The sequence below is a fragment of the Gambusia affinis genome, linkage group LG19 (genome assembly GCF_019740435.1).
Source record: "Gambusia affinis linkage group LG19, SWU_Gaff_1.0, whole genome shotgun sequence".
NCBI lineage: Eukaryota > Metazoa > Chordata > Actinopteri > Cyprinodontiformes > Poeciliidae > Gambusia > Gambusia affinis.
Window position 1 is genome coordinate 23405386 of NC_057886.1, and position 12149 is coordinate 23417534.

A 12149-nucleotide genomic window follows, 5' to 3' on the forward strand; every position below is an offset into this window, starting at 1 on the left:
TTAAAGGCGCCTCTGGTTCATTTTATGCACCAGTGCTTATCATGGGAAAACATGTTTGCAGCATAAACTGTTTTTAAATAGAAAACTAATAAATTTAATGCTGGTATCAAAGTTATAGCCTATATAACCTTAACTAAATTAAAAACATTAAAACAGTTTTTCCCCCTCACTGAGGCATCCAGCATGAAGCTCAGAATGTTATGAAAGCATAAATACAACAACTTAATTACTTTACAGCTCTAGAATATTTTTTTGTCTTTCGACTTTGAATTGAATCCTTGGATAGAAAACTGGAAATGACTCCATTGGGTAATAAATGACCAAATCTATAGATAATCAATGATCTTCCATCTGATTCGTCAGACATGAATCCTGTAGGAAACCTGAAAAATGAGACAAAATGAGCAAAGATAAAATCAACTCCTGACTGCCATCATGTTCTGTTGCTTTCCCTCATAACATCCAGATTCATGTCAGCACCACAGGTCCTGATAAATATTCATCCGTCAGACTATAAAGTAATTAAATGTTGAGCAGAAACCTACCAGGCTGCTGCACGGATATTTTTTTATTAATAATTCATAAAACGGTGGGACGAATTTATCCCAGAGGAAAGTTTCTGAACAAAACAGATTTTTGTTAATAAGTGATTAATGTGAGATCTGAGCTGTTGAGTGAAGAGTGAAACGCTGCAATAACTGCAGACTTTATTAAAGCTGGAAAACACACCATGATTTCCATTTGTTCAATAAGCATGGCCGTATCCAGAGGGGGGCTGCAGGGGCCGAGGCCCCTCTCCTTTAAGGCTTGACTTTTTATGGATTGTTTCCTTTAAGTTAAATCATTGTATGTAAAATGATGTAAAACTAAACCATATTTCATCAACAAAAAATTCAACATTTTTATTTCAAAAGAAATCTTAAAGGCAGCCATTTTGTTTCTCACTAATTTTGATTTGATTTGGATTATTATGAGTCTTTTATATTGTTAATGAGTTTCATCAAATAAACAAAAACGGGTTTTGCTACAAAAAAAGAGTAAATATTTGCATGCAAAACTTTCTGGTACTTTCCAAAATCTTTATGAAACTTAGTTTTGAAACCTTTCTGGAAATTTGCCAGGGACTTTCCAGAACTTTTCAGGTGTTTCCTGGAACCTAGAAATGACCTTCTATTTAATTTCCTATTGTAAATTAATATTTAGGAAAGTTTCAGAATTAATTTTAGTTTGCAGGGAAATAATTGGTAAAACCTTTTCAGCCCAAATCTGTAAAACCTGAATGAAGAACCCTTGTTAGCGTTTTCTGCAGATTTCTCATTTAAGCTGCTGCAGCATCATGAACTGGCTGGACTCTGTCACTTTGCTTCTCACAGAAGGATTACAGGACGAGTTTCTGACAAAGAAGAAATCCTCAACAGATGCAATAAAGAAAAGCCAGAGACAAGATCTCACCTAATTTAATGGAGAAATGCTCTCTGAGGAAAAACAGTGTCCGATGAAATCCTGCGGTGAGAAAAGCTGACAAGTCAAACTCAGATTTAATATTCCTGCTTCCTCCCACCGTTTATGAGCCGTTTTACCTCTGAGGTCATTTAAACTGCATCGACTTCCAGTCCACTCTGTGCAAAACAACATCACAGGGGAAAAGAGGCAATCTGTCCTCAGCAGACAGAAAGCTCTGGATTTACCAACAAATCTTCCAAAAGTATTCACACCCCTAACTGAGCTGCGACCACAACGAGACACAGAGCAACGGCACTGAGAAATGACAGAAAAACTAGAGGCTGAAACCATGATGGATTAGATTCAGAGTGTTTGAAAATCAAGAGTTGAAGATTCCAATTAGATTTAGGTTTGGACTTTGACTGGGACATTCTGGGATTGTGTTTTATAAAAACTAGCTGCATCAAACCTGATCCCAGAAGAGACCAGAACTGAAAACTTGGACCAGGTCATGTGTGTTAGTCATGAATATGAAATTAATATGTTTATTTGGCAAGTAAATATTTAGCTTCAAAGTAAATATTTACTCAGTTAACTAAATATGTAGCTTACTAACATTTACTTAGAAAACTAAATATTTAGTCTTTAACTAAATATTATGTTAGTAGGCTAGAGATTTAGCTTCAAAGCTAAATATTTAGATCAGAGCTCATTTTAGCTGGTATGCAAATTTATTATCCAATCAGCAGAAGTGGACTACCAAAATAAAAGCCATCGCTTCACATCACCTCTTTATTTTATTTTATTTTTTTCTTCTGCTTTTGATTTTTAACAATGAATTAGCTCATCTGCAGCGACTCTAAGCTTAGCGTCCACACTTTTTAAACAACGCTGAGGTCAAAGGTTAATTCAGAAGCGTCATTTAAAAATGAACAGATAACATGGTGAAAAAATAAACCTCCTTCAGAATAGTTTTACTAAATGACCCAAATTATTGCTGCTAATTTTATATTAAATATTCAACGATGAAGCTGCTCATCTTCCTCTCTGTGTGCAGCAGCAGCAGATTATAAACTCTGTGTTACGTTTTCTGGATTATCCATTTTGTTCTTGTGATTTGGGTCAGCGGCTCTGAGACCCGGTTCTGTTTTTACAAACAGAAGCCAGGCAGAACGTGTTTTGTTTTTCTCCTGGTAACTCGATGCTGACTCCGTCCATCCTGCAGCAGATGAACGTCTCGCATGAAGCGGTTCATGATTCCTCGGACGTCTCAGGATCAAAGTTTCTGCTCTGGGTTTTTCTCTGCGTCACGTTCAGACACCCGGACGTGATTTGCACCGCTGCATTTCTCCACATTTCAGATCAAAGAAGCGACTGAACGTACGGATGAATGCAACAAACGAGTTTATTTGGTTACAATGGAAGAACAGAGACGAGGCGCAGACCGCAAGAACATTTCAGAAGCCTGGAAATCTGAAAGAGCTTCATGTAAATACTCAGATTCAGAGATGAACTTACTTTCTCTGTGCAGTTTATTATTCAGAGCATCACTTTTTATGATTCTTCCCTCATCTTGCTGCTTTTGATTCAGTCTCAGGTTATATTAAGCAGAGAAAGCTTTTTCTTTTTCCGTATTTCATATTCATCACTGCAGCCCAGCCCATAATTTCACCTTATAAAGTTTTTTTCTTTATTATTCAGGTTGTTTTGAACAAGTACTTGTGTTTTTGTGTCCTCTGGCTGCATTAATTAGTAAACCGTAAAAAGGAAAACATGGATATTTTTTAGCAAGAATACAGGAATAAAAGCCATGTTGACAGCTTTTAAAGCTCGTGGCCAATTAGGTTTCTCATCTGCTCTTCTGGTTTAATTTCTACTTTTGTTAATAATAAATGAGACAGAACAGGCTTCTGGAAAAACAAGATAAAATTGTGCTTTGTAATCACTCCCAAGGCATCGCATTTCAGCTTTCAGGTCCCAAACAAAGGCGTTAGCTAACTGAGCTAACCGAGCTAACTTAGCTAACTGAGCTAACTGAGCTAACAAACAAAACAGCAAAGATACTTAAAATGCTTTAGTTTCTGAAACAGATTCATACATTTATTTGACTAATAATCTGAAAGAAAAGCTAAAAAAAATTACTCTACCCTTTTTTCTAAGTAGCTTTTGTAGCAAAATCACATAAATTAATGCCTTTAAGATCTTTAAGGTAAAATTTAAATTTAAATCCTCAGGAAGGTTTTACACTGCAAAAACTCAAAATCTTATAAAGTAATTTTGGTCGAGTTTCTGGTGCAAATATCTTAGTCCACATGAAATCAGATAAAATTAACTTACAAGTAACTTTTCAGGAAGATACAGGAACTTGTTTTAATGAAATGATTCATTAATACTGATGAAAAATGGCAGTACCATTGTTAGATAAATTCACTTACACAAGATATTTTCCAATATTTACTGATATTTTACATTATCAGTAAAATAATCTAGCAGTGGAACTCAACCTTTTTTCCTCAATTTTAAGAAATAATTGACTCACAACAAGCTGCTATATTTGCTGAAAAGTTACTAATGAGTTAATTTTATCTTATTTCAGGTGCACTAAGATATTTGCACCAGAAACTAAACAAAAATACTTGGTATGATTTTGTGTTTTTGCAGCGTAGCCATTAAATGAAGCTTCACTTCCTGTTTTGACAGTTGAAGGTCAAACCGTCCAGAAACCTCCACAATAACAAGAAATTAAAGGTTTTATTCTCTGAAAATGTGATGTGAAAAGTGAGTGAGATGATTTTATCGCCCTCGGTGTAAAATTCACGGTCAGCGTTCTGACATGTCGACACTTTGGAGAAACTTTGGAGAAACTTTGGAGAAACCGGGAATCTAATCTGACGGCAGAGTTCGGTAGTAACTATTCTCATTTACTCAAATTAAAAATCTACTTTTACTACGTTGTACTTTTTACTTTTACTGGAGTAAAAACATGTTGATGTCGTTCTGCTGTTACTTCAGCACAGTTTTTGGGTTTCTGTCCAGGTCTGCCTGGTGGCCATTTTGAGGGATTTTTCTCCGGTTTCAAAGTGAGAAAATGACAAAGTCTTTCTGCAGGAGCTGCTCAGAGTTTAATGCCTTGGGAGTGAGGATGTCTGGGTTCATCTGCAGACACTGAAGCTGGAAGAAAGCAGAAGCCAGAGGGGTTTAAGTTGAGGTGGAGGTTGCTGTGGTGGTTTTCTTCCTTATCATCCTCCGTCCACCCTGCCGTTGGACTGGACCCGGACCCTGACCCTGACCCTGACCCTGACCCTGACCCTGACCCGGAGCCGGAGCTGGACCCGCTCCGGTGTTACTGGCTCGACTGGCCTTCACTTCGTCGATGAAGCTTTCTATGGCGGTGAACTTCTCCGTCAGGTCGCCGAGGCGCTCCTTCAGGGCGTTGAACTCCTTGTAGAGGTCGTCTAAGGCCTCAGACAGCGGGTTGATCCTGAGGCAGGAAAGAGATTTTCACTCCAGTCAGATTTATTTATGCAGCGCACATCAGCAGCCAGGCAGTCCAAAGTGATTTATGTCAGAAAAAAACAGAAAACTAGCAATAAACATTACATTTTCTCAAATGACATAATCAAAACCGTCAAGCAGACGCACAAAAAGGCGCGTTGGTTTTTTTTAAAAGTAATTTTACATGAACAAAATGGTTTAATTGTGGCGTTTCCACTGACTCAGAGGAGCTGAAAACAGAAGTACACCACACTTTTCAGATTTTTATGAGTAAAAACTGTTGGTAATCTTGAACGTTTCTTCCTGCTTCAAAATGTTGGCCTGGTTTATAAAATCATAATAAATCTTGATGGAGGTTTTTGAGTGTATTAAAGGACCTCTTGCTTTAAAATTATACATTCAAATCAAACATGCTCAAGTAGTTTGTGTAGTTTATTGTAATTTTATTTCAGTTTTTTCCATTTGTCAGATGTTTTTATGGAGATTTGTGTATTTTGGGGGATATTCACTGTTATTTAATCACATTGCTGAAGATGTTTGTTTTGTTTCGTGCAGCTTTAGGAACCGACGGCTCACAGATTATTGGTTCTTTCTGCAGATGCGTGCGGTTTGATCATTTATTTTCCCTAAAGTCTCGGACCGCTCATGTTAGGCTGCTTAGTCACGGTAAATTGCCGTTACATGCGAATGTTTATGGACTCTGTGAATGTTTTCCTGTGTCTCTCTGATATGCTGTAGCAACAACCAAACCACCAAATGAAATGTTCTTACTAGTACATGTTTTATTTCCTCAGTCTGGCTTTGACCAGAGAAGAAAAGACAGAAAGTCTCATAACGTTGAAATGAGTTCTCCAGTGTTTAAAAGTTTTATTTTTGGACCGAACTGACATCCAAAGGAAAACTCCTGCTCACTTCTGATTTGACGTTTAAGTCACAGTTTGATTTGTTGCTCTTCATGACGACATCGGCTGCAGAAAAAAAAAGGAAACTTCACTTTCAACCACAAGAGAAACCAAATTCCTGCGGCGTCTCTCAGCGACTTCGCTGGTTTGTTTGTCTGCTCTTTCAAAATACAGACAAGAACAAAAACTCAACATGAGGCCAATATTTTCTCACATAAATTTGAAATATGTTTCTCTAATTTAATCCTGAGTGTTTAATTTAAGGACTTCCTCTCTGTTCAGCTCAACATTTGGGTTTTTGTCCCCTGATAAAAAAGAAAAGAGAATTTGAAACCACAACAATAATTACAAACTAAACTAAATTAATGAAAGGAAAAAGATTAATGTCATGATTTGTTCCTCATCAAACCTTAATTTTGTTTCTTCCTGTAATCTCTCTCCCAAGCATAAATACTCCTAATCTGAGTTAGAAATATTCAGATCTCCTGGTTTTCTTTTTGTTCATCCTTGTTTGTTTTGTTTAAGTTTGCATGTTCAAAATCTGCATCTAAAAGCAGAAATCTGGATAAATCCTCGATATCATTTATTATTTTTTTATAATAAAAGTTGCATGTTGTAGGTTTAACACTGTTGCTGGCCTCCTACCTGCCGTAGTCGGGCAGCAGAGACTGATGGTCGTTCTGCAGGAGGCCCTTCATCTGGGTCAGGATGTCGAACCGCCAGTCGTCCAGAACCTGGGTCAGGTTGGCCACGCCCCGCATGCTGACCCGCTCCGCTGAGGCAGGAAACACAAAAAACTGAAACTTTACACTAAGAAAAATGATTTAAAACTGGTTATTAATCTGGTTAAATATGTTTACATGTTTTAACAGGATGTATTTTGTATTTTCCAGCCATTTACAGACATTTTCTACCACAATCAAGTAATGTTGTTATAAAATGTTAGTTATATTTACTGCTAATTTTACTGCACCATATGTTTTACTTTTACATAAGTAAAATTAAATAAAGTCTCACTAACATTACTTCAGTAAAATTTCTGGATATCTGCGAGTAAATTCAGCAAATACCAAAAATACTCCAGACATGGTCACTTTATGTGAGAGTGAGACCTCTTGTTTGTGCAAAAGCTTTGTTTTTTAATGTTACTTTATATCTTCATATTATATATAAAATATAAGCCTCATATTTACCAGCTCAAAACAAAACTAATTTTGTTTTGAAAATAATTCATTTTTAGGTATTTTTTCTATTTAAAATATCTGATTTTGTATTTATGCAATTTATTTGTATTCTTGTTTCAAATTTAGTCTTTAAAATACCAGAATTTGCACCTAACCTTATATTTTAATTTTTAATTATTTTTTATGAAGTATTTTTCTCTTGTTTCTAGAGCAAATACCTTAAAACAATTGGAAAAAATATTACTATTATTAAGCTCCTATTTCTTGCTAAAAGTTACTTTTAAATTGTTTTTGTCTTATTTCAAGTGTAATAAGGTATTTGCAGTAAACTAGACCAAAACAACTTGGTAAGATTTTGTGTTTTTACAGTGTTTGTTTTGGTAGTCAGACAGTAATCTGACAGTAATCACCTCCGTCTCTGTAGTTCCACTCATCGTTGGTTTTGGTTGTTGGGCGTCGCCTTTGGGCCGCTGCCAGAACCGTCATGGCGGCCAGAACCAGCAGCAGCGCGCTCAGTTTGAAGGTCATCATGAGGTCGGCGCCTGGAGAGAGAGACGAGATTTCATCCCGTTTCTGACGGATTCAACACCAGCTGGTAAAACTCATCTGAGGCGACTCTAAACTTAATGTTCACTCTTTTTAAACAGCACCGAGGTCAAAGGTTAATTCAGAAGCGTTCGCCTGCAGTTTCCAGTCTAGACCCAGTTTGATTGGGAGGATTGTTGTCCCACAGCATGATGCTGTCACTGCCATGGTTGACTATTGGTGCAGTGTTGACTATGACTATAAAACATTTCTCCAGAAGACATTTGGTTTGTTCCTGTCTAGTTTAGATTGATGACTTTGACACATTTCACTTCTGGATGAACCTGATTGTTCTGATTCCAGGAAGAAACATTTTAATGGAGGCAGAGCAGCAGTTTAATCCGACTAAATCCAATGTTTCTACATGCACCATCATCATCATCAGTCCCCAGCTGCACGCATCAGTCCGTTTTCTGCTTTGTTTTCCTGAATTTATGCAACTTTTCAAAGCTGAATTTTGTACCGAACTGCTTCAATCAGGTGTCTGCAGGGATTTTCTCTGCTTGAAAGAGTCTGTGTGACTACAAATCCGAAGAAAAGAAATTTAATTCCTTGTTCTATACACTTCAGAGGCTTTCGGAGGTTAGAAAGAGGCAAAAGCCCCAGGGCTGAAAACCTCTCAGCCTCTGGAGACGGAGAGCTGATGCACAAACCTGAACTGATTGGAAATTTCAGAAAGGAGCTGCAGAGGCATGTTGGGGGAAAACTGCACCTTCATGTCAGGATTTATTCAACGTGTGCCAACAATAATACACAGAAGAAGCAGCAGACTAAATAAAGCTCATGTTGGAGAAGCGAAAGCTACAAATGACTGAAGTTTCTTTCTGAGGATAATAACATGAAAATCTTCCTTGAATCTCTAAAAGTAGAATGAATATAAAACAGATATTTATAGGAAATTTGAAAAAAAAAAAAACTCAGAAAAAAATCTTCTAATAGGAAATTTCTTGTTTTTTGCCTGAAAGTGTTTCCCACTTTGCAGCATCCCCACTCCTTCACAAACATTTTATCTATCGGTTTCCGTTTGGCAAACACGGTGGGTCGGGTTGCCTTGCAGTGTCAGCAACACATTTGCTCGCGAAAATAAATTTTTCTTACCATTTAAAAAGGTAAAGGCAAAGATTAACAGTTCAACTAAATTAGAGGAACATTTAAAAAGAACTAAACATGTTACAGTTCCATTTCCTGTTTCAAAATAAAAGCTGTTCCTGCTAGTTTTAAAAAGGCAATTCAATAAATCATACAAAACTGGTTGCTGTAAGTTTGAATCTGTATAAACTTATGATTCATTTATTTTCTATTAAATCTTTTACTGTTTTTTACCAAAACATTTTACAACACGATTGTTTGAATTTTTCTTCCCAGTTTATTTCTAATATCTTATTCTTCCAGTCCCTCAGATCCTCCAGGAATCTGTAAATGTGTCTCAGATCAGCCAGTCATTCTCAGACCTCCTGCTGTGTGTAAAGATCCAGTTTTTTGTTCCTCTGTGTTGCAAACTTTATTAAAATCCCTGTTCACTATGATAACACCACCAGGCCAAAGTATTCAGTATCAATGCTTCTTCTTATAAATACGTCATTATTTCACTTAGAACATTTTCCCCATGTTACCAATGAAACTAGTGTTAAGTCACTTTTGTCTTTGAAATGTACTAAGATTTACTAAATTGGTAAATTTGTGTGTTTTCTTCGCATGTGTCACTTTAAATCCCAATAAAATACATCAAAAGTTTTTGGTTGCAACAAGAACAAGTTCAGTTCATCAACAAATCCCCAAATATTCAGATTATCTGCAAATAAACACCATAAGGAACAAAGAAGAATTACACAAATTATTTGAGGTTAAATTCTTGCAAAATCTCCATTTCAACCAAACAAACTTTAAATATAAAATGAAGAATAACGATCCTGGTTCACTTTAAGGTCTAAATACAGCAATAAAATGGTAGATCAGTTCCCCTTTAATGGTTTTTCTGAGTCAAACGTTTGTAAAATATTAAAATTATTGATCAGTACCTTTTGTTCTGCAGCTCCTCTACACTGAGGCTTCCCGTTTGCTCTAACTGAACTCAGTGATCAGCATGCAGAAAGAGCTGGAAAAAGACAGGCAGAAGAAACACACACATCCCTGCAGCTTGCAGACATGCATGCATATGCAACACACACACACACACACACACACACACAGAGAGAGAGAAAGAGAGAGAGAGAGAGAGAAAAATGTAAACTCTCACTTTTAAGCACGTTCACACGACATGTACCCGTTCCCCCATCATTATGGAGGCCCAGTGGTCAGCAGTGTGGTTTGGGTCGGAGGCAAACCTCCAGCACCTTGGTTTGTTTTATATTTGTGTGTGTGTGTGTGTGTGTGTGTGTGTGTGTGTGTGTGTGTGTGTGTGTGTGTGTGTGTGTGTGTGTGTGTGTGTGTGTGTGTGTGTGTGTGTGTGTGTGTGTGTGTGTGTGTGTGTGTGTGTGTGTGTGTGTGTGTGTGTGTGTGTGTGTGTGTATTTGTTCTTTACTTTAAACCTCTGGATGAAGTCAAGTCGTACATGATTAACTCATGAGATCATTTTTGTGAAGCTCACCAGTCTGTTCTTGTGCTGTTGTTGAAAGATTGAAACAGGCAGAATCTCTTTTATTAAGCAGCGAGAAATGGAAATAACAGGCCTCACAAGAGGCAACTGGGATAGGAAAAATATTTTGCTTCATTCTGAACATGAACCAGAGCTGCTGCTGAAGCTGGAGGACCAGGCATTTCCTCCAACACTGCAAAACACAACATCTTACCAAGTATCTTTTATCTGATTTCTATTTCAAAAATCTTAGTATTGTATTGTTTAAGTAAGACAGAACCAACTTTCAAGTAACTTTTCAGCAAGACATAGGAGCTTGTTTTAAGTCAATCATTTTTTTATATTGATGAAAAAGTAATAGTTCCTTAGGCAGATATTTTAATTTATAGCAAGACATTTTCCCCATGTTATAAGTGCAACAATCTGCCGATGGATCTAGTAGGGTTTTTGTTTGTTAATATTAAGGAATTATTTACTTAATATTAAAAAGTTGAAAAACTCAGAAAATTACAAAAACTGGCAACAACAACAACAACAACATTATGACGGCAGAGAACTGAGCAGGATATAGAAAGAAATATCAAAGAAAGAAGGTATTGTATCTTTGTTATTCTTTGATAGAATGGTATATTTTATTATTTAGTAAGAGAAAAATTGATCTGTTCTCTTTGGTGTCTTTAGACGTTCAACACAGGGACAATTGCTGTTATAAACTATTTAGTTTCTTGTTTTGTAGTTTGTATCTGAATAAATCTTTCCCACACACACTTCCAAGTATAATCTCTAACTCTGAATAAATCCCTTTAGTTTTTAAATCCATAAAATGTGAAAACATATTTTGCTAATAGCTTGTTTGCATAATTAACAATTAGCAAGTTAGTTTGCATTAATATTCACATTATCTCTGGTTTGTATTTGCTTAAATAACAAAATAAATGTGTTCAAATTAATTGTCTTATTCACTTTCCATGTTATGTAACTGACACTTAATAGAAATGAAAATTGTATGGATAAAAACAGGCTTATTAACAGCTGAGTTTGTGTGTAACTTCTTAAATATACAAGTGAAAAAATTAGTAAACAATTATTTAATTATTCTGTATTAAAATAAATTGTATTATTTCAGTAAATAATTATTTCACCTTTACAATGCCACAACTCATCCTTTTAAAAATAAAACCTTACACCGTGGCTGTGGCCGTTGAAAATGAACGTAGCATCTGATTGGTTAACCTGCACAGCAGTTTAACTGTAAACCAATCACTTTTTCTGTAGCAGTGTTAGGCCCGCCTACTCAAATTTATGAATAAAATTTAGAAATTAAATAAATTCACAATATGCTGCAGCACTGGACTATGAATGAATAAAGCAATACTCAGTTTAATATCCTTTACAAACCAAACCAAACAAATCATTTTACTTTATTAGTTGCCGAAGACGCCTGCCAACTCTCCTCTTTCCGGTGTACGTCGTTGCTAGGTAACAGCTCCTGTGCATTCCGTCTCGTCTCCGTTATAGGAGCTAGCATAAATGCTATGATAAACAGCTACAGTTTACGGAGAAAAACGAGCAGTTTGTGTTTCTAAAAAGCTTCTTTCTGGGAGCCATGACAGCGATTAAAGATGGGGAGTACACGGCGACCATCTACACACTGGTGAGAAGCTCGTTGTTAGAAGTTAGTTTCTCAGGTCAACGGCTACTATAGCAGTGATAAAGCCAGGCCAAACTCCGTTTAGATTTGTCCTAAATTTAGTGTAGGTCCGTAACTGTAAAGGGAAACACAACTTAGTTACGCTTTTTTCAATCATAACTATTATCTCTGTAATTCGGTATGCATATTTGAAATAAATATGTTCCTTCGTATGTTCAAATGCAAGATGATTTTCTTTCATGAATTTAATAGTTTGTTAGTGTGTTGATAGACATTACATCTCTGCTTATTTGATCTGTTTTAGATTAAAGACG

At 36.3% G+C, this 12149-nt stretch overlaps 2 protein-coding genes across 3 annotated transcripts in view; one reads left to right on the plus strand and one right to left on the minus strand.

The window, feature by feature from the left end:
• Window positions 1-2830: 2830 nt before the first annotated feature.
• si:ch211-76l23.4 lies at window positions 2831-11658 on the minus strand. The gene is made up of 5 exons (XM_044099951.1): window positions 11605-11658; window positions 9628-9739; window positions 7435-7566; window positions 6486-6615; window positions 2831-4924 (listed from the first exon to the last, which is right to left on the minus strand). The coding sequence occupies exons 3-5, from the start codon at window positions 7553-7555 to the stop codon at window positions 4642-4644; spliced, it is 534 nt and encodes a 177-aa protein (XP_043955886.1). The 5' UTR covers window positions 7556-7566; window positions 9628-9739; window positions 11605-11658; the 3' UTR covers window positions 2831-4641.
• Window positions 11659-12149, plus strand: part of flr (fleer) — a 13994-nt gene continuing 13503 nt past the window's right edge. For both annotated transcript variants that reach the window (XM_044099948.1, XM_044099949.1), the window contains exons 1-2: window positions 11659-11838; window positions 12140-12149. The exon at window positions 12140-12149 is cut by the window's right edge and continues 56 nt beyond it. In XM_044099948.1, coding sequence (XP_043955883.1) covers window positions 11791-11838; window positions 12140-12149 — 58 coding nt within the window. In that variant the 5' untranslated portion in view covers window positions 11659-11790. The remainder of the gene's footprint in view (window positions 11839-12139) is intronic.